This window comes from Uloborus diversus, chromosome 6, assembly GCF_026930045.1.
Source record: "Uloborus diversus isolate 005 chromosome 6, Udiv.v.3.1, whole genome shotgun sequence".
NCBI classification, from domain to species: Eukaryota; Metazoa; Arthropoda; class Arachnida; order Araneae; family Uloboridae; genus Uloborus; species Uloborus diversus.
Window position 1 is genome coordinate 157030352 of NC_072736.1, and position 23235 is coordinate 157053586.

The 23235-nt window shown below is 30.7% G+C and overlaps 1 protein-coding gene across 1 annotated transcript in view; it reads left to right on the forward strand.

The window, feature by feature from the left end:
* The window catches only part of LOC129225185 (integrator complex subunit 3-like), a gene marked incomplete at its 5' end in the record, with an annotated part of 111020 nt that overhangs the window by 44319 nt on the left and 43466 nt on the right, over positions 1-23235 (forward strand). Inside the window, 9 exon segments of the mRNA XM_054859750.1 lie at positions 517-639; positions 1268-1403; positions 1537-1594; positions 3165-3265; positions 10742-10786; positions 11149-11392; positions 13715-13774; positions 15656-15724; positions 19103-19178. Coding sequence (XP_054715725.1) covers positions 517-639; positions 1268-1403; positions 1537-1594; positions 3165-3265; positions 10742-10786; positions 11149-11392; positions 13715-13774; positions 15656-15724; positions 19103-19178 — 912 coding nt within the window.

Below are 23235 nucleotides of genomic sequence, written 5' to 3' on the forward strand. Positions count from 1 at the left end.
TTCTTGCTTCAGCATTATTACAGCATGTTGTTGTGTGCATTTGTTCTTTACCCAGAATTAATTTGATAAGTTATTGTATGTGCATTTAAAATATATGGTTTACAAAAACATAAGTGTACAGACTCAAGTAAACTTTTTTTTTCTTTCATGCAAATTTTTTGCCAAGTTGAAAAATATTTGTCGATTTATCTCATGTTTTATTTTAAAGTTTTCAAAATGTATGTTTGTAATCAATCAAAGTATGCATGAATGTATATGAACCTACTCTAAATTTCATAATAACAAATACTCTAGCTAATAATGTATGTTTTTTTTGCAATTTTGGGGGAAAAAAGGGAAAAAAAGAAAATAGCTATTTTGCTCTTAAATACTTTTCCTCCATTTAAAAAAAAAAAAAGAATAATATAATTTAAAAAAAACTGGATCATCTAACTTCAGAAAATTTGAAAGAATTAAATATTAATTAAAACAATTAGTTGCTGTAATTAGTTCCATTAATTTAATGCTTATTTTCAGTTAAAATAGACGAGACTCTTAGAGATTCTTCTGAGCTAATGATAAAAACAAATCACACATCTGTTGTTAATAATACCGAACATGAAGCTCAGTTCAGCGAAGACGAAGATGACATTCCTTTAGGTATATTTTCTCTTTTTATTTTTATTTATTTATTTTATTTGAGTTTCAGGCCTTGAGTTTTTTAATTTTAAAATTTGTTTTGTAAAAATTGTGGCAAATTTTGATTGTTTGATATTTTTTGCATTTAATTGTTTTTTCTTTTTCTCTCTTAGTTACGTTGTTATGTATTTTTTGATTTGGAGTCTGTAGTTTTTGTTTTTAAAAATGAATTTTGAGTGTTAATTTTATTTTTTCATCTGTACTCTTTTGTACACTTTTGTTTAATTTATGCCGTAGCTGATTGTATCTTTTTTAATTTGATACACAATGAATGTGTGATCTGTTACCTTTTTAAAATGGTCAGTTAGGGACAAAATAAATAAATAATTTTGCTTGTCATTAATTTCAGAAAGGCCTCAATGGTATAAGCAGCCAAAACAAATATTGTGATTTTTGTGTAGTAAAAAAATAATTTAATGGTTTTATTATGATGAGGTATAATATTATTGACCGGGATATACAATTATAAAGTATTTTTTATACAAAAAAAAGAAAATTAAAAATCCAACATTGAAAAGTTCTTTGAAATTTGTTTATATAAATTAATTTCTTTTTGCTAAAATATATTTTTGTATTCAAATTCAAGCAGATAAACTTCGAATCCGAGACGTGAAATTTCGACCGATCCGAGAAAACAACAAAATGGATCAAATAGTCATTGTCGAATTAATTCAGCAGTTAAATGGCAATATTAAGCAACACATTCTTAACCTTCAAGATGAAAAGTATGTGTATTTTCTCTCAAATGTAATTTTAAAAATTTGTTAATGATTTTCTTATTTATGATGTTTACCAATATTTGCAATATGATGCCCTATTTTAGATGCATGCTCTAATAAATGAAATTTTTGGTTACAGGGATGGGGAAACTCGGTGTGAGATTATGGAAAAATTATTGGAAGCTGTTCTTCAGGAAGTAATTATTTTTAATATTTATGATTCAAATTTTGTAGTATGAGATATTTAGTTAGTTTATCGAAAAGTTCTTGACTGATGAAATAGCTCTTAAATGCATAGTAGGAAATATGTTGGACATTATAATGGTAGTTCATGCATTTTATCTTGAAGTATAAAGTGCATGACGTTCCCCCTTAAATTTATAATGCATGAAAAAAAAATGCTATTAGATCTAAGAATTGATTTCTAAAGTACTTTTTTGTAAGATTATGTCAAAAACAGGTTTATTAAAGCGTGAATTTTTTTGCACACATTACAGACATGCAGTTCTTAATTACCGGGAACCCATTCCTTAGTCTGTTGAATAAACTTAAAAAATGTGCTAATAATGAAAATTTTAAAAATCTAGTTTTCTTATATCTCTTCTCTACTAATAATAAAGCTGAAAGTCTGTCTGGATCTCTGTGACGCGCATAGCGCCTAGACCGTTCGGCCGATTTTCATGAAATTTATTACAAAGTTAGTTTGTAGCATGGGGGTGTGCACCTCGAAGCGATTTTTCGAAAATTCGATTTTGTTTTTTTTCTATACCAATTTTAAGAAAATTTTTCCGAGCAAATTATCACCCCGTGGAATAGTAAATTACGAAACCATCATAACGTGGAACCGTAACATGGACGAGCCATTTAACATAGCCAATTAGCTAGAAATTCATCATCCATTATTTGTTAATATATAAGCGAACCAAATGACCTTTTAATTTTCTACTACGGGCAAAGCCATGCGGGTGCCACTAGTTAAAAATAAAATAGTATAACTCTGAAACTTGTGTTATCATTACAGTGGAAAACGTTTAACACGAAGCTGAAAGGACCGGAAATTTTTTTCATGTTAAACGAATTTCGTGTTAAAAGATTTATATTTAAGTGTGCAGTATACAGTCCGAATTGCTATACCAGTTTGCGTAAACCAATTTTTCATCTTGAGCGTTTTCGTGTTAAATGTATTTCACTGTATATATTTAGGCTTGAATGTGTTTTGAGTTCTATTATATGTTCTATTACAGCATACGTGATCTTAGGGTTTTTCCCATAAAGCTTATATTGTATTTTATAGAAACTGAGGGATGACAGCAGTACTGGGAAATCAGGCTATGATTGGGAAATTTTAAAGCTGTTTAAAAATCAGATATTGCTAAATTTTGAGGGGGGGGGATAGAATCAGCCAGTCTTTTTTTTAAATTTAAGTGCAATAATTGTTTTGCTTTTTCCTGTGCTTATGCTCAAAATAATTAAGGGTTTCCACCCCCCCCCCCTGATACTTCATTGCTGTCTTTTAAAAAATGTATATTGTTTTTATTCTTATAGCATACGCTTGGTTTCCATTCCACTTCTAAAGCATAATTTAAATTTTGTTGCATTTTTTGTTGTAAATACATTAATTAAACAGAATATATATTTATAACTATTGTACAATATCATTAAAATAACAAAATTTTTAGCTGATTCGTCTTTCAAACAAAAACTTTTGTAAATTTGTTTATCTTGTCATGTTAAGCTTTAAAATTAACAAAAACTTTTATATTTTAGGAATTTGATCAAGACGTAACATCAACGTTAGGATTATGCTTAGCACAAATTCTTGCTGAAGAATTCTGCCGGAAAATATTTCCAACAGAATTAGATGATGAGTATGTTTTTGCTTCATTATGTTCGTCTAATTAAATATGCTTCAAATCAAAGCAAAAAAAAAATGAAATAAATAAATAATAATAATAATTATTATTATTAAAAGAAAAAAAAAGATGTTATGGTTGTCAAGAAAATAAAGTCTTGAGTTCATATGTTTAAAATCAATACAAACAGAAATATCAGAGATAAAACTTCAAATATTTTAAGTTATTTCTTCTTATTATTATTATTTTTCAATTTATCACTATCTTTTTCATCTGTTTTCTTCACAGTGATGGTGATTTATTATGGTTGTTATGACAACAAGTATGGCAATTCAATTGCCTTAATCTTTAATCTTAAATCATAATCAATTGAATTGATTATGATTTTAAGATCCACTCTTTTTTGGGAATTTGACTGTGAAATAGTCACATGATTGCTTATTGTATATTTAATATTTTTTCAATTTCAAATTAGTTATATTTCTAAAAAAAAAATCCAAAAATAAGATCAAAAATTTATATTCAAAATTTTCTATTGGGAGATATATAAGAGACGTACCATACATGTGTATTCTCTGCTTTTAATGGTATTTAAACTATTTGTTTTTTAAAATGTTGTTGTCATGTTTTACTTTGTATTTAATGTATAACTGTGATGTCAAAGCATTAAGCATCCTTTATGGCCTCATAAACACATGTATTACAGTTGACCTTCGTTTTACGCAGTTTCGACTATACATGGTTAAGAACTTTTATTTTATTTTATGCGGATGAGTTTCGGTTTTACGCGGATGCGGGGAATGCAAACAGATAAAATTTTCCCATCTTTCAAATTCCAAACTCCTAAAGATTGCAGATTACATGTAATAAACTGCATTTTGGCGTACTAATAATCGAACTTGGACTACTGGAGACAGTTAATACGATTAGTTCCAAAAAGCTCTTTCCAGAAGTAAAGTTATTAAACTCACACAGTTCAGAACTCACTTAGGAGTGACAAAGGAGGTCGAAACCAAATAGGATACAGACATTGGTGACACACAACCAAAAACGTTCACATTAAAAATTTTGAGCCATTCCTAGACAATAGAAATGATCTTTCTGATTTGTTAGTGAAGGAAGATTCTATCATGAAAATGACGCAAGTGGTCATAGATGCGTTAATGCTCTGCAAAGAATTACAGTGAGAAATTTTTACTGACTGCCAAAAGACTATCATTGCCAGCTCCTCTTTATAAACAACACGAACTTATTTTATGTTTTCTTTATGCATGTTGTGCATAAAAATTGATATAAGTACACATTAAACTTATCATACAATTAGTCACCACTAGAATGAAGTTTTTTTTTTTAATCTGCAAAACCAAACCCCTGTTTTAACACTACTATTAGGTCTCAATTTACGCAGCATTTCCGTGCTGGGGTGGCATTTCAGTATTTTGTTTGGGGGTTTGAGTTTCTTGAACATGAATTTCCTCAGTACGGAATAAAATACATATTGGTTAACAAGAAGTGATAATAAAATAGTTTTAATGTTAAGAATAATTAGATTTGTTAAGAACAATTAAAATTTTTGTGACCAAAGGCTTTAAATTTATTTTGTAATAAGTTATCTCACAAAATATCTCGACACTAGTTTCTATTTTATAGTAAAGTTTTAATCTGCTACTTTTGGAGTCAGGAAGAACAGAAAATTTTGTAACTATATTTAATCAATATCCAATGATTTGCTTTATTGCCAGTATAGCTAAAGATGAAGGTCTTGCTTGCCTCATTGTACTTTGTAGGCAATTCTCTAACCTCATGTGACACAAAGTCAAAATTGGTTGACGTTCAGTTCTCGTACAACTTTCTGGTTGTGTGCTGAGTTTTTTACACTGATGAAAAGGCTCCATTGTACCCTTGAAATAGCTATGTGCTGTATTTTCATGTTAATTTATGCTTTATTTACGTTGATTTTTCAATTTAATCATTAAAGTCCTCTTTCAAATGACTGACCTGATTGAAACAGCCAAAAAACAATGGAAGCAAGAAAGTTATGTCAAAAAGCACATTTTCCTTCAGATTCCTCGCTAAAATAACCAAGAAAGCTTTTTAAATTGGGCTAATATTTATTTTGTGTCACTGAAAGTATAGTAGCAGTTCACAAAACAATTCCTCTTCCCTCATGCTATTACTTATAAGTATAATTAATTAATAAGTATAATTAATATTCTTTTTCGTTTTCTATAAGGGTCATTCCGTGTCAGATCATCACACGGTTTAGGTCGGACCGTCACAGAACTGGATGAAACTTGGTACATGAAGAGATTTAGCCCAGTTATGAATGAAAATGCTAAAAAAAAATAATTCTTTCACCTCATTCAAAAGTTATTAAATATTAATTATTCAAATTTTCATCAAAAAATGCTTCACTTTGAGACGGTTAAATCTCATTTTCTCAGAAACTATAACAGATACAAGCTTGAAATTGGTCTTGTTTTGAAGCTCTTTTAATGTGCTTTAATTTGATGTGCAACTTGATAAAATCAAAAAATAATAATTTTGAAATTAAATTAAATTAAATTTTAAAATTTTAATTTCTTAAAAATGGACAATTTTAAAATTCTGAAAAAATTTACAAAATTACTTTGTGTTATCCTCTAGCATATTACCAAGTTTCATAATGGGATCTTAATGGGATCAGATGATACAGGGAGGACAAGTTTTACATATATCAAAGTTTCTGCATTTTGGACAAAATACCTTTCTGATGGATTACTCAAATATTATTCTAAGTTATTAAATTAGCACAGGAAACTATAAATGAACTGCTAATAGTAATGTAAAACCTTCTAATGTCTTACACCTACTTTAAAATTGAATGAAATTAAAATAATAATGGAAATGAAATAAAATAACTGAAAGTTAAAGAAATGAAGTTTGCACAGCAGAAGACAAGGCTTGAATGCTGACTGAAGATAGTTTCAACAGGAATTGTGTATTACAGAACAAGAAAGTATTATAAACACCAGAAAGAATCCCTCTATCTCCCCCCCCCCTTTTTTTTGTGGAAGGATCATTTTGTAATCCCAAATATGCCCTCCCCCTCTCCTCTCCTAAAAATTTTCAGATCATCTTCATCCCTTCACCCCCCCCCCCAAATAAATAAATAAAAATGAACATTTTATGCTCTATTTGGCAAGCATTTCTAGAGGTTTAGTTTCCCTCTTCATGTGCTGGTTTTCTTTTCTAAAAGAAGACAACAAGAAGAAAAGAAAACACTATGACTTAAACAAAAAAAAAAAAAAAAAAGGATCTTGCAAAAAAAAAAAAGTTTCAGTTTTATTCCTTCCAAAGGTCTAGACGCCTTTTGATGCAAGGGCACTTTTCTTTTTGTTCAGTTCATATGTGTTACAAAAGAAGTTCATGTGAGTGTACTGCTTTTGATTATTTTTGGAAGGGGTTTTGGTAACTTAAGGTGCAAAATCCTTTCCTTCAAAAAATATTGTCGCCCCCATGCCATAAAATTATGACAGGCTTTTATTAATTCATTTCTCCCTTTTCTTTAATATTAATAGTAACTATTATTTACTTATTTATTTTGTGTACTCTAAAATTAATATTGCTACAAACAATTATTTTGTCAAATTTTACAAAAACAAAATTTGATTATAACCTCCCCCCCCCCTTTTTTTTGGAATTAGTAAGTTATCTTTTGAAACTAAAGGGGGGGGGGGCTTTTGAGATTTTATGGTACTGCTGACTGAACTCCACAAGCAAAAACATGAAACATGTTGAAAAATTGGTCAATCCCAAACCAGTGAAAGGTGGAAAAAAAAACAGTGAGGCAGAACGAACCATTGGATCTCATTCTCAATAGACACCCCCAGTCTGTTAGTTTTGTTAGCAAAGGGGGTGAAAAGGGTACCTTACTGTTTCAGATCTGAATTTGTAGTGGATTATTTTAAGTTCACATCCTAAGAGAAAATATTTTCTTTTTTTTCCCTTTCTTCCTTTCCTATTTTAAAATTTTATTTCTTTTTAATTTATTTTTCTCAATAAAATGAGATTTAGATGATTAATATTTTCATTAATGAGTTATTTTTCAGGAACAAATCCTACTAAGAAAAACTTCATTTCTAGTAGACAGTTCTGCATAAAAAAAGTGAACATGTATAAGCATATTTATTTATTTTTTTGCACATAAAATAATAACTATTCAGCACAATAACCCATATTTTGGCAGATATGTGAAACTTGTCCTCCCTGTATCAACTGATCCCATTAAGATCCCAATATGAAACTTAGTGAGATGTGAGAGGATAACACAAAGTAATTTTGTGATTTTTTTCAAAATTTTAAAATTGTCCGTTTTTGAAAAATTTAAATTTTAAAATTTATTTAAATTTAATTTTAAATTAAAAAATTTTGAATTTCATTAAGTTGCATATCAAATTGAAGCAGATTAAAAGAGCTTTAAAACAAGACCAATATCAGGCTTGTATCTTTTATAGTTTCTGAGAAAACAAGGATTAACAGTCTCAAAGTGTAGCATTTTTTAACAAAAATTTGAATAATCAATAATTAATAACTGCGAAATGAGGAGAAAGAAAAATTTTTTTTTAGCGTTTTCATTCATAACTAGGTTAAATCTCTTGATGTACCAAGTTTCATCCAGATCTGTGACGGTGCGTCCTAAAATTGCTCCAAATTGTGTTGATTTGACGTGGAATGACTCATAACCGACCTACATTGATATTGAACTTAAGACCAATAATAAATATATCTCATCAAATCCTGTCTCAATTCCTTGAGAAACTGAATTGATCATTTTATTCAAAATATTGATTTAATATTATGACTAAATTTTCATGTGGGTTTTGTCACCTCTTCTACATTGGCATACAGTAAAAACTTATGAAAAGTTCTGTCAAAGTTCCACACCTGGTTCAAGTATGCATTAGTAGGAAAATTACTAAGAGTTACAATTGTCAATCAAAGAATTAAGATTAACGGGTTGAAATTTTTATGATAGAGTGTAGCATTGTTCATAAACGCTCTGCAGTATAAATAAAGTAAACAAAAATTCAAACAAAGTCATACATATTAAAATGACATTAGATTTTCTATCAATAAAAAGGTCGCTTTCCAGTTATTCTTCCAGGGGTCTTTTATAGATTTAACTCTTGAAGACCATCTTGTGTCACTCAGAGATTGTCAAGTAAAGAACTCGAGAGGCATTTTTTGATGTGAAAGTGTTTTTTGATGTGGGATGTTTTTAAAAAATAGCATATCTTTACAAAAAGTTTCCATGAAAGCATATAATATATTGAGTTGCTAAAATGTGTTTCTAGTACAAGGCATCAATAAACATCAGCTAAACAAAGTTATAATGTGAGCATAAAAATTTATATAAAATGACATGTGGAGTTTACGCATAAAAATTGCGCAGTCTCAACACTGTACGGGCATCTCATACAAGATGCACCATCATAACATAGAGTACACAATTTTGAAATATTTAACCCATATGAAGAGATTATTTCTTTAGTTAAGGCAAACAATTATTCTCCATCAGTGTTTTCTGTTCTGAAATGTATACAAATGATTTTCTAAGTTATCTAAATTGAATTTATCCATTTTTTATTATTCTTCGGGAAAAACTTGGGGAGTGAAACCGCCCCTCTCCCCCCCCCCATTTGCCGCCCCTGTTTCCGTGGAACGTAAACCCCCCCCCCCTGTAAAACGAGGGTCTACTTTACTGCATCATTCACAACAGAATGAAAAAGCTAAACATATGAAATAGTTAATGAATACTTTTTGTTATTACCCATTCTGATCACAATAAAAGAAAAAATTATTTGAGCAAGATCAATAAAATGAAGTTGGTTTTTAATGTAATTGTTAATGTTATCTTTTAAGTTAATTAAATCATTTTTACTTGCTTTTATTATTTTTATTTTATTATTTTCCACTTATCTGTCTATTTTTTTCTGTTAAAGAATGAGTTAAATTCCAGAAGATGTGAAATTCATTCCTTGTCGAGAAATATTCTTGTAATGTTTTGAGCCTAGTCACTATACAGTTCTAGGAAGGGGGGGGGGGGACATTATCTTTACAGTTAAAAAAATCGGATATTATATTTACACACATAATAATCTTCTAATTTTACTCCTTTAAGTTTACTCGATAGTAAGTGAATCTTATTATGGCTTTGCTCTCTAACTCAAATCTTTTAGCTTTTTACTTCAACCTGTATTGATACAACTGACGAATGGAGTGCTTAAAAATGTTAGTTTACATATTAGTAATTGTAATATTAATCAAAGTAGGTGCTAAAAAAGATAGCTATGAGCATCTTACATTATTGAAAATCGTTAGGAACCTTTTTACTTCCTTTTACAAAAAAGGAAATATTGTATTTGCGAAAAAATTCACTGAAAAATCGACCTTAATTTCCATTTTGCTCACCCCCGAATGAATGTAATCTTTTTTTAGACCTGACCACATGTGCATATATACCTAAGAACGTATAGACGCCCGAATTATCCATTTTGATGATTCCCGAGTCCCCTGATGTCTGTATGTACATATGTATATGCATATGTATGTCGCAAAACTCAAGAACGGTATGTCCTTAGGAAGTTGAAATTTGGTACGTAGACTCTTAGTCTGGCTAGTTGTGCACCTCCCCTTTTGATTGCATTCGGATGCTCCAAAGGGGGTCTTTTGCCCCTTTTTGGAGGAAATCATTGTTAATTTTGATGAAAACTCAAGTGCTGTTATAATTTGGCGGACACTTGGCAATATATCCCCAGTCTTTTGGTCGCCAAGTTTTGTCGGTAACTTGGCAAAAAATTTGGGAATTTTTTTCTTCTAAATCTGGTTTCAATTTGGCCATTGTTGGTGATATTTAGAGATTTAACTATTGAATCACATTAAAATTGCCAATAGTGTGTAAATAACATTAAATTAGTGTAAAAGGAAGTCATGTGATGATCAGCTCGTTTTGCTCTGCATTTCACTTTTAGACCTTCGGTAATTAGAAAATATCCAGTTAATTCCTGAAATGAGAAATTTTGTATTTTATTTCCTTTTGGATATTTAACAGAGAAGTTAGTTTATCATATTTCCAACTCCTGAAAAACTTGTGCACAGTTCAGTTTATGAGACATGCATTCAATCAGGCTAGGTTATGCTACTGAACAAAGATTAAAAAAATAGTGCCAGGATCTCTAATACAGTCAACTCTCAATAACTCAAAGTCCCAAGGGACCAGCTAAAACCTTCGAGTTATGGGAAGTTTTTATAACAATCTCAAGAGTTTGGACCCAGTGAAAACTTCGAGATAAAGGAATATTTGAGTTATATAAACTTTGAGTTATTGAGATTGGACTGTACTTTACTACATCTCACAACAAAAAGGTGAAAATTTGCAAACTAAAATCAAGTGCTGCAAAACTAATGTATAGAAATATCTTTGTTCATTGTTTGTTCATTTTGTTTCAGATCCATTGAAGATTCTATTGGCACACCGCTATTTGTGATGTTTAGGTAAGTTGTGTTTTGCATACATTTAAAAAAAAAAACCCTTAACATAAATTATTTTGAGAAATATACAGTAGACCCTAGTTTTACATGGGTTTATTTTATGCGGTTTAAGATTTGACACCTTTATTTTATTGTACACAATTAACTTATTATATAATTAGTCATTACTAGAATGAAGTATTTTGTTTTCTACAGAACCAAACACCTGATTTAACACTAGCATTAGGTCTTAATTTATGTGGTTTCGATTTACGTAGCATTTCGGTGGAACATAACCCCTTGTAAAACGAGGATCTACTGTAATCATATATGCATCTTGCACATGTAATGTACTTTAAATAATTTTTTTTTTTATTTCTTCGTAGGAACTTATGTCAAACACCAGAAGATGATCCCAACCGACAACCTCTGTTGAACATATTGGCTGAATTGTCTATGCATCAGAATCGTTTGGGGTACCTTCTTTTGTATTTTCTTAAGGCTAGTAAAGTACAAGAGAATAGAATGTCTTCTTATAAGGACTATGTAAATACTCAGGGGTCATGGGCACCTGTAACCAGAAATAGTGAAACAAAAGATTTAGCAACCTGCTTACTTAGTGATTTAAAGGTAGGCTAAGTTTATTTTTCTTTTATATTTTTAATAATGTCGGCTAGTATACGTTGTATATATATCCCTCTCTGTCTTTGGGGTCCATTCATTAATTACGTAAGGGTCCCAAGGGAGAGGAGGACTCCAAAAATCTCTACCTACTCTTACTTTGGAGGGGAGGGAGAGGTCAAACCCATTCTTACATAATATTTTCCAAGTCGATATATTAGAAATCTCGCGGTAAAGTGGTTTAGAAGAGATCATATTTCATTTGCTTCTGGAAGGTATAAACGTGATGAGCTGTTTTTTACTTGTTTTACAAAGAATGAATAGTGTAAAATATAATTAAAGAATTGCACTATTAATGGCATGTTTTATTTTTAATTAGTATCACATCCTTTAATATATTTGAAAAATGAAAATCTTTAAGTAACGTCAAACTGGGAGTTTTAGTATAATTGATCCTTTTCTAGCAACATTTTATTATTTTGAAAAATCTTACGTACCCTTACGTGGGGTTGGGGCAAAAATTGCCAAAATCCTCCTTACCTAATTAATGAATGGCCCTTTGGAAGCATCAAATGATAAAAAGAGATAAGGGGAAAAAATTCTTCAAAAATTTGTTTAAGGTTCCCACGGGTCCTTGAAAACTTCTTTAAAGTGCATTATTTTACTGACCTGTTACAAAGAGTTCTTTAAAATGCTTTTTTTTTTTTTTATGAAAGTCCTGAAAAATGAAAAAGTATTTTGTCTCCTTTTTTCTTTTTTTAATTTCAAAGCCCATTGTTTTTCGTTTACTGAAAAATTTTTAATTTCAAAGAATAACTAAGAAAAACGGCTCATCTTAGTTAATTTTTTTTTCTTTTTCGAAATTGATAGTTATTAAATATTTTTAAAAGGCTCTCCTTGCTCCTGTTTTCTCTGTTTCCTTTTGTTTTCTTTTTAAAACTTAATCATATATTTTTAATTGCTCAGGACTACCTGTTTTTCTTCATGTTTTAGTTTGAATGACCAGTTATTTTGATAATTGCGCACTTACCAGCTTTTAGAGCCAACTACTCCACATTTTACAAAGTTTCACTGCAAAAACTGAAACTCCGCAAAGAAATTGGTTTGTTTCCCATCTCGCATCAAACTCATTAACACAGCATTTTCAAGCAAACGTCCAAATGTCCCGCTTTTCCAACAAAATGTTTCTGCCAAAATTATATCTAACTCACATATTCTTCTTTTTCTGAACCCTTGGAAATAAATAATGATTTAAAGTTTTAAAACCCTGCTTATTTAGTAATGGAAATTTTAAAACAAAAGTTTTAAATTTCAAATGCTGTCTTTTCTGTTCTGAAATTAAGCATGAATTGATTGTGGTTAGCATTCTCAATTCTTATTTTAAATCAAAGAGTTAGATTATTTTTCATAAAACTTCTAAAAATAAATCATAAAATATTACCAGCGAAAAGTTTTGGAAGTGTAGCACACTTAGTCAAGATTTGTCTTTTCACATTATTGTTAAAAAGGCATATTAGAAGAAATTCTGCCTGTGAAAATAACTATCAAGTTATAATTCCGTATTACCCCGCATTATCCGGCATGCCGCAAAATTCGGGGGTCACCAGATTCTCAGTACGCTTGTCTGGTCCTTTCCGGCATGCCGGAAAAATCAAGGTTAGGAAAATGTATACTACAAAAAATATATGTTCAGCTTAAAAAGTAATATAAGTTCTATGCATATCTTATTAGCATTAATAAACAGTTTAATTTTGTAAAAATTATTTTAGCAAAAAAAATATTGTTTATTAACAAATAATTTTGTAAAAATTAAATTGAAACTAAGTAAGCAAACATTTAATAAGTCAGTTACCGTCCCTAAGCCAGTGCTGAAGAATTTACCACAGCTATTCAATAAATATAAATTCAAAATATCACTCTAAAAGGAACCTAAAGTAATTTATTTAAAAAAAATTATGTAGAAATTGCAGTAACGATGATTGCTTCTGAATTGATTACTTTATTGGCATATAATTGAATCCATTAATAATGACCTACCACAAATAACAAGTACATATTATGTGCAATACACTTTTTTTTTTTTGAAAGAAGGTTACTTTTGGGATTTTTTTCTTCTTACAGTTGTTTGTTTTCTGTTTGGAACTGAATGGGGAAATTTACTGTTGTTTTGTTGCAAAATAAACCTCAAATTATCCGGCATGCTGGAAAATTCGAATATCCCGTTCTGCTGCTCAACCTTGCTTTTTTCCGGTATGCCGGATAATGCGGGGTAATACGGTAGAATATACTGGATTAAAATACTAATTATTTTCAAAAATAATTTTGTTATAGCTATGTCAAGAAGATGATGTTAGAATGTTTTGTTACATCATTCCTGATATTTATACCCAGGTGAGAACTGATTTAACTTCTTTAGTTTGCTTATTGTTGACATTAAGTTATAGTTTTTGGCATTATGGCCATATAATATATTCATGGTGTGACGAAGATAGTGTTTTGGATACTACCTACAGTTTAAACTTTCATAGTGGTATTAATTTGTTTCTATTCAACTGTTTAAATGATTTTACTAGAAATGTATGAAATGAATGTGCATATATATATATATATATATATATATATATATTATAATAAAAGTGAAAATTATTGAAAAGACCACATCAAAGCCCATAGATGTGCAACGCAGCAAAACTAAAAAGCCAAGTAAATATAAAATATGCAAGCCAAATACCAAATATTAAACAAATTATATAAAAATAATGATGATAAAAAGGAAAATTGCAAAAAGCTATTAAATAGGAAAAGATAAAGTATGAATCCAGAGCTCATCAGCCGTGGAGGATTCATTAAATATGATCAAAAGACTAAAAATTTTTAACTATGAACTAAAAGAGAATGCTTAAGCTCCAGTACATGCAAAAAAGAGTAACATTGGGCAAATGCACCACATGCTAAACTATAAACAATAGAGCTCTGAATTCATACTTTATCTTTTCCTATTTAATAGCTTTTTGCAATTTTCCTTTTTATCATCATTATTTTTATATAATTTGTTTAATATTTGGAATTTGGCTTGCTTATTTAATATTTACTTGGCTTTTTAGTTTTGCTGCGTTGCGCATCTATGGGCTTTTGGTGTGGTCTTTTCAATATTTTTCACTTTTGTTATTATATATATATATATATATATATATATATATATATATATATATATATATATATGCATATTGCTTTATGTTGGTTTTATTTCAAACAAAATTTAAACCGTTACTTACCTACCTTCTATTTCATGATATACTAGCTGTACCCGACGCGCGTTGCTACGCCAACAAAAAAAAAACATCATTATACTGATTTTCATTCGGTTGAACGGGGCAGAAGTTGCTACTCTGCAGTGCCACCTGGTGGCGAGTGGCTTCAATGAGCATATTATGCACCTTCTCCGTGGAAAAATACATGTATATAGCAATTTTCATATTAATCGGTCCAGGTATCAAGTGAAGCCGTGACTATACTCAAATTTTGTATTCACGCAGTTTGCAAGATCAATCAATCGCTAAAAATATCAAATAGAATAAAGCAATATCAATAAAACAATAAAGAAAGAATTTATTTGTTCAAACTCAAGAAAAAATGGCAACAGCTAGCTTCTTATCAATGAGATCTTTCACGCGAATTAATTTCTGCAGCCGATAGTTTTATTCGTATTTATCCAATGGATCGTGACTTAAATTGGAATAAAAAAGGAACTATCGATCAGATTTTTTTCGAACTGGTCTATGAACATTCCCAGTACCAAAAATAACAAACGGTGAAAGTTTCAGCCAAATCTGCCGGGTAGTTTTTGAGTTCATGCATGACATACAGACAAACATTCATTTATATATATATAGATTTCCTTATGTGTGTATTTTGTTTAGTTCTGTGCATTTCATATTCAATTTTGACAAATACTTTCTCATTAGTTTTGTTTATAATTCATGTTTTAGTCAAAACTTGCAACTAATTATTAGCTATAAAATTCATTATTTGTTTGTACTCATATACAGGTTGTGATTTTCGCCAAGATTACTACACAAAAATTGCCAAATACTAGCTTTGTATACTTCCATAACGCTAAAGCTATAGCCTAACGATTTTCTTATTTCTTTTTAATTTTTATTCCAATTGTAAAACTGGTTTGTCTTGTTATTTTAGTTTTATGAAAACATAATTTATTTTTATAGTATGATATTTTATGATTTTTTTAATATTATGTGTTTTTATTTTTAGTTTCCCAATATTGCCATTGGAAATGCAGAGCTTTTAAATTTAATAGTGTCGTGCATTGATCCAACTCAGGTTAGCTTGAATTTTATTGAATAACATTTGAATTTTCAACAAATGTAATTTTTTTTTCCTTTCTTTTGACAAATACTTAAGTAAGAAACCCGGGAGAAAAGAAAACATTTTTCGACAATCGGTGGATATGTTATACAGTATAACTTCGATTTAACGATTTCCTCAATTAAATGATGCATTTCACTCTGCTGGATTTAATTGCATTGAATGTATATGTTCCTCAATTTAACGATAACTTTTTCCAGTTCCTTGACAATCATTTAATCAAGGTTATACTGTACTTTAAAAGAAAGAACAATTAATATATACTTGCCCAGAGAGCCTGGTTATCACATCCTGTGATTGAAGTTTCATTCTTATTAAAACTCCTCAGTCAGGAATAGTGCATAACCAAGCTGGAGGGAGAAGTCTTCTCATTGAAGCTGAGAGCGCCAACAAACTGCAGACACTCCCTGGTGAGAAAAATTCACTTTATCCACCAGTTTGTTGGCACTCGCAGCTTCCATGAGATGACATCTACCTCCAGCTCGGTTATTCACTATTCCTGACTGAGGAGTTCTAATAGGAATGAAACTGCAGTCTCAGGATGTGATAATTAAGCTGTCTAGCATGTAGTTAATTCTGCCCTAGCCCTGGCTTAGGGCCCCAAAGCAGAATACTGCAAAATTTGCGACGTACGTCGCAGAACAGATGCCTGAGCTGCAGAACAATTCTGTCTTAAATGTCAGAGGAAAACTGACAAATTTTCTGCAGAAATTCTGAAATTTCTGCAGAAACCTCGGTGCAGAAAATCTGCAGAAACCGCAATGCAGAAAATCTGCATTAACTGTCTGGTGCAGAAAATCTGTAGAAACTGTAGATTTTCACATATCTTCCAACTCAAGATAGAATTTAGCAGAAATTCTGCAGATGTCTTAAAATTAGAAGAAAATCAAAAATTCTCGCAAATTACGATAATTTGGCGGAAAGCACGCAATGTTGAATTTGTCAAGACCTTTGCAGGCCTTTCCCAATCTACTGCAACTTCCACCATACACATATGTTTTGGAAACATGCCCACATTGAAACACGTCCATAGCCAGAAATTGCACGTCTTGTTTGAGATTTTTCTTGATTCATCACATTTGTAATATACAAAATAATAAGAATTGCTCCTTTCTTTTATTTATTTTTTTGTTTGACATGTGAAAAATATTAATTATCTTCCGCTGTCATGCATGTGAATTATTTATATTCTATGCTTTTTTTCCCCACGTACAGTATAACCTTCTTTATCCAGCTCTTGTTTATCTTAATCTCCTGATAATCCGTATCAAATATGCAGACTTAAAAAAATGTATAATTCATATCAGTGATGATTTTAAATGTTGATAGTAAGACCCTAATAATGATATTGGTGATTTTGCTTTTGATAACAAGTATGACACTCCTACATAGATTGTACTTACTTGGAGCATCAGTCTGACATCACTTCAGCTGAACTATTTATGATAAGTTTAAAACAGAAGATAGTAGAAAAATTTTTTGTTACAAAATGATTCAGAAATTATTATTATTATTATTATTTTTAATGTCTTGAAAAAAGTTCTATGTAATTTTGTTGAAAAACATTGTTTTTTATCTAATAAACTGAGAGTTTGCTTTATTTAAAGACCAGCTGCATTGCCAGCTTTTTCCAATCTACCTTGAAAATAAAAGTTGTGTCATGCGACACGTGTTCAACAATTAGGCTTCAATTAGAGGAAAAGAATTAACAAAAGTACTGTAAAATTTCCCGTTAAAATAATCATTCTTAAGGAAAGAAAACTGCAAATAAAAAATTCCCGAATGCTGTCAGTACAGAAAAAAGAAGATAAATCACCAAATAATAGTCAAAAGGGAAAATTTTTACCTCAAAGCAAAAAAAATAGTAATATTTGGTCACAGTCAAGAAAAAAATGGCAACCTTCTGAATGGTTTTATTCACGTTACTTTAAAATGAGTTTGTGCAAAGGATAAAGTTCTGATATAAAATTGCTATTCCATTAGGCTTAATAATGCTTATTACTGTTCTTCTGGTAATTTTACAGCCTTGTTTTTTTTTTTTTTTATTCGAAGGACATACATGTACTATAGGAAAGTTTTTTTGTGGGCTTGCGAATGGCGTTAAAGTCGTGCTGTTCGAACAATTATTTAGGGTTAAAAGAGCCATTTAACGTCATTTTTGTGCCCTAAAATAAAATTTGAATGGTTCAGTTCTTTTCCGGCGTTTGGAAACTCCCCTACACCCCTTCTCAGATGCCCAAGTACCTCCTTGCCAAATTTGGTCAAGATCCGACGTAAACTGTGGATTTGTATAGGGAACATACACACATATTCTTCGTTTTATTTATATAGATTTGTTTTGCTTATTACACATGTTACTCAGATTATCTAGATTTTGGATTTTCTTTGTTCCCATTCAGTCACTATGAATGAGGTTGTACTGTATTTGATTTACAAAAGATTTGCCTCTATGCTTTTAATTTCGATGCCTAGAAAACCCCAGTTGTTATTTTGACAGTTACTGTCCAACCACGGATTACATGGAATTTTCAAATGTCCAGATAAGACGAATCTATGTGAATAAGGGGGGAAAATAAAAATTTGATGCACGTATTCCGCTCGTTTGAATGAGACTCTGCTTCTGCAAAAGCTGACATCGGTAAAAAATAATAGATTCGTCCATTTCCAGCTGTAAAACGGATGTTTGTCTTTCCATACAATCCGTGGTCAGACAGTAGCTAAATTTCTTATTTCTTGCACTAACACAACTGATACAGGGTGCCATGAAAAACACTGACTGTTTTCAAAAATTTATAACAGGAAAATAGTTAAAGATAAAAAAAATAATTTTTTGCAGAAAATTCATGTGGTGGGCAGTAAGTTTTGTCCCCCAGAATTTCAAATTTTAGTTCAACATTTTTTCAAAAGATGGCGTTGCAGATAGTAAGCCTCTAAGTCCAAAAAGAATTATTGGAATTCACCGACTTTTCCTTCAATTGCGACATGTGGTTGCTACCCGCGGCAGGCATTTTGAAAATGTTGTTGCATAATTTTGTTTTTTAAAAACATTTTTCGAAAAACTATAATGTAATTTTCTGTCTTTCTTTCATTTACGATCTTACAATCTGCAGCCCCAGCTATTGGAAAATTCTTGAATTAAATTTTGGAACTTTGGGGGACGAAACTTACGGCCCACCACATGAATTTTTTGCAATTTTTTTTTTTTTTTTTTTTTTTATCATTAACTATTTTATTGTTACAAATTTCTGAGATCAGTCAGTCTTATTCAGGACACCCTGTACATACCATTATTGTTTTTCTGTATAAAGCTTATTTAAAACTTTATTTCCTTAGCTTCAAGACCTCATATGCCTTATTTTGCAGAGAAATATTGTAATGTTTAGAAAAGATTCCTTCCTATCCGTTTTAAGTAAGTCTATTTTTGTAATTTATCACGTGATACAAGGTCTTGTATTAAGGTCACCTCCAAGTATATATTTATCACAAATATCCAAACTCAACTTGTATCAGATATTGATATTCTAAGATACTATCTGACCTGCGCGAAGCATTCACACAGCAACTTTTCAAAATACCAGATTCAATTACTCACAAACTAATTTAGATAGTGACTTAAAATGCAGTCTTTCATATTTATGTGGGCGTGTAAAGTTTCAAGAAGTTATTAGTCTTTGTAAGAAATCCTACCGCAAAAAGTATTCTTTACTAATAATAAAGCTGAAAGTCTCTCTGTCCGGAGGATGTCTGGATGTCTGTAGGATATCTGTAGGATGTCTGTAGGATGTCTGTGACGCGCATAGCGCCTAGACCGTTCGGCCGATTTTCATGAAATTTGGCACAAAGTTAGTATGTAGCATGGGGGTGTGCACCTCGAAGCGATTTTTCGAAAATTCGATTTTGTTCTTTTTCTATTCCAATTTTAAGAACAAAACTATCATAAGATGGACGAATAAATTACGAAATTATCATAACGTGGAACCATAACGTGGGCACAAGCCAATTGGCGAGAAAATTCACTACACATCATTTGTAAATATTCAGGCGAACCAAAAGACCTTTTAATTTGCTATTACGGGCGAAGCCGTGCGGGTACCACTAGTTGACAATAAAAAGTTTACCAACTAAGATATCAGCACAGAAAATAGCTCCAAGTATGTGTTAACCATAAAGACTGCTCATAAAAAGGTTTAAGCAAAACATTAAAGAGGTATTTTCATTTTTAAAAATTAATCAACTTTCTTGCAGCGATGTTAGTTTTACATTGTTGCTTCTCCCTAGATGCAGCACAGATCTCCCTCTCGAATTTTAAACTATGACAATGGGTGAATGTGAATTGTTGGTTTATTCTTCACAGAGAGCATTGAAAAGTCTTTAAAATGTTGCCCTTTTGTACGAAGTTTGATGAAGTATTAAAGAAGATATGATTTACCCACGAAAAAGTATTTGCAGGATATAAGAGTTCTTAAAGCGAGTGAACTTAATAGTTTAGGAGAAATAGTTATGGAAAAAAATTTCATATTAGTTAGTGCATACTTAACTTTCTATTTGCCAATTCAGAAATTTTCCTTACGGGTATAATTTTTGTTTTTAAACATTCTTTCCTAACTTTGCTATCAGTAACAATATCTAGTAACATTTAATTCATAAAATGCCAAACCATATGACTTGCAGCTAGATGCAAAAGTTAAAATTCAGGATTAATTGACATTTTATTGAAAGAAACTCCCATCCAGCCTTCTCTATCCTAATCATGAGACATTTTTAACAAATATTTACTATCATGAGAGTAAGTCAAAAAAAAAGTTGTAGTTGTTAGAAATTTCTACTTCTAAAATGGCTTCTGTCTTTACTTTTTCTGCATTTTTAAATATAGTGCCTGTAAAAATAGATGAAACTATTTTAAATTTACCTTCAGGAATTTGAACTTTCATTGTTTTCACCCATTTTTATGAAAACAAAAATTTGAAATATGTTAAAATTTTGCATTTTAACTTCAAAACATAATTAATTTTTCCGAATTTGAAAAAAAAAAAAAAAACAGTTGTATTTTATTTTTGAAGTCAACTTATTACATATTTACGTCTACTTCATTGAAGATATGTGATCTACATAAATTTATGTGGGGAAGAAAGCATATTTCCTAACACTATCGCATAAAACAATACAATATTTTGCTACGTTGCTACAACCCTTATTGCCCCTTGAAAAGTTGTTTATTAAAGAAGGGAACAATAATAAAATTTGTGTATATGTGCCTCATCTTAAAGTGTTTAGTTTGAACCTTTCTATTTATAGAAGTATGAGTTTATATTTATTTACTGAAGGAATTGCATGATGTGATATTATTTGTTTCAAAATATTGAAAGGCTGGTGTCAGGCTCATAGTACGTACCATGAACGTTGGCTACCAAGCCTACACTTGTATCCAGTGAAAATGTATTGCCTAACGTATATCTGATACCAGACTTGCAATTCTGTAGAAATCATAAATCCTTGGAAATCATTCTCCTGATTTATGTGTATTTCACTATTATCTTTTCATGACTAAAGTCTTCTTATACCATCTTATGTAAGACATTGTATTTTCAGGGTGCAAATATTACATTTGCCCACTTGCCAACAGCCAGTAATCTACGTTTCAGGCAAGTAGTTTTTGAGAACTTAGAATTACTTGCCGTATTTATAAATTCCACTCTGGCATTCATGAACAGTTTTCTGGCTGATTGATAGTTGTTAATTGATATTCAATTAATTAATTAAGAACTTAATGTTTAGTAATGTATTTTGGAGATAAGGTGAACACAACAAATTGCTAAGAGTTATTTTTAATAGATTAAGCTCTACATTCAGATAAGATGAATCGATAAAGATACTTTCCTCCCAAAAAAGAGATTTTCTAAATAGGAAGGTTGGTTTAGACAGGAATGTTTAGGCATCAGCATTCTTAAAAATTAAGATTTTCAATCAATTGATTTTATTTAAAAGGGATGCAGTTTGAAAGAATTTATTGTTGCAACTAAATATCAATTTGAGAAGATTGAAATGCATATTTATTAAAGGTGTCTTTATTACTATTAACTTTGTAAAAGTGAAATGAGAAAAAAATGATGAGTCAGTAGTAAGCTATTGTACCTATGAAGTTACTGCCTTTTACTACTGATTATCTTCAGTTTAAACAAAAGCAATAAAAAACTTTTAGTTCAGTTTCATAATTTTTTTTTTGTTCTTCAACAAGTCCTAAGTAGGCACAAAAATGGCTCTTATGCAGCAAAAATTTCATTTGTCTGATCAGTTGAATTTTGTATGTTTCCTAATGCAATATCAAAACGCCCAAGTTGATTTAATTTAGTGTCTACAATGTGTAAAGCAATGAGAATAACTGCTGACTTCCCACCCAGAACGAAACGCAAAGAACTTGATGCAAAGCTACACTTGATTGCAAGTAGTGAGTTGACATGCATTGAAATGATGTTCTTTAAAATGGTGTTTCAATGTATGTCAATTAACTTGATAATTATAACTTTTTTATGAAGATTAGCCTAGACCAAACTAGCAAGCTAGTATATAAATGTTTACCTGCCCAGGACAGAGTTCATCCTGGTCTCCCATCCGCTGCTTGTCCTGGATTGCAAAGAATGTTCAGAATTTTGAAAGTTTTATGACCGGCAAGGACTTAATTTATATAAGCTTAAGATCTATTTATGAAACTCAAGTCGCCATGTTTGATTTGGAAGAGAGTGTGCAAGTTATTAATAAATAATAAATTGTTCCATAAATATTGATGACTTTTTCGATGGAAGTGGAAGTACGCTGTTAAACCAGATAAATTTAAAACTAAAAGCTAGGTTGTAGCTCAAGTTTGGACAAAGTACGGAAATACCAGATACTATGGGAGAGAGGAGCAGGCAATTTTTAAGTTGTTCCAAATAAATTCTCACTTTAAATATCAACTTGCTGCGTCGCCTGGCTTTGCACGATCCACCTGGAAAATAAAAGGTATGTCAAGTGAAGCATATTCAACAATCAGGCTTTAAAAAAAATCAGTAAAATTTTGCAGCAGATTGCGGAAAAATTACCGAAAAATAAACATTTTAAATTATCCGATTACAGGAAAAGCCTCAAAACAAAACCCAGAATTTTATTTCTTCATATTTGAGAAAAAAAATGGCAACACATCTTTCTTCTCAATGATTATCTTCACGCTACAAATTTTAATAAAAGGCTTGTTGCGGAAAGTTGAGATGAAGCACTGAATAATAATTTGAATGGAGGAAAGCCTTCGAAAAATAGGGATTTTGTGTCGAAATCTAAGTGTCATAATTAATAGTTTTTAATTGATATCTTTGCTAATCATTATCGGAGGATAAGGTTTAATAGCCAAACATAAAGACTGGAAGATTACAAATCCATCAATACCTGGTTCGATGGTCAGTTCACTGTTGTCCGGGAGAAGAAACTGGGACATA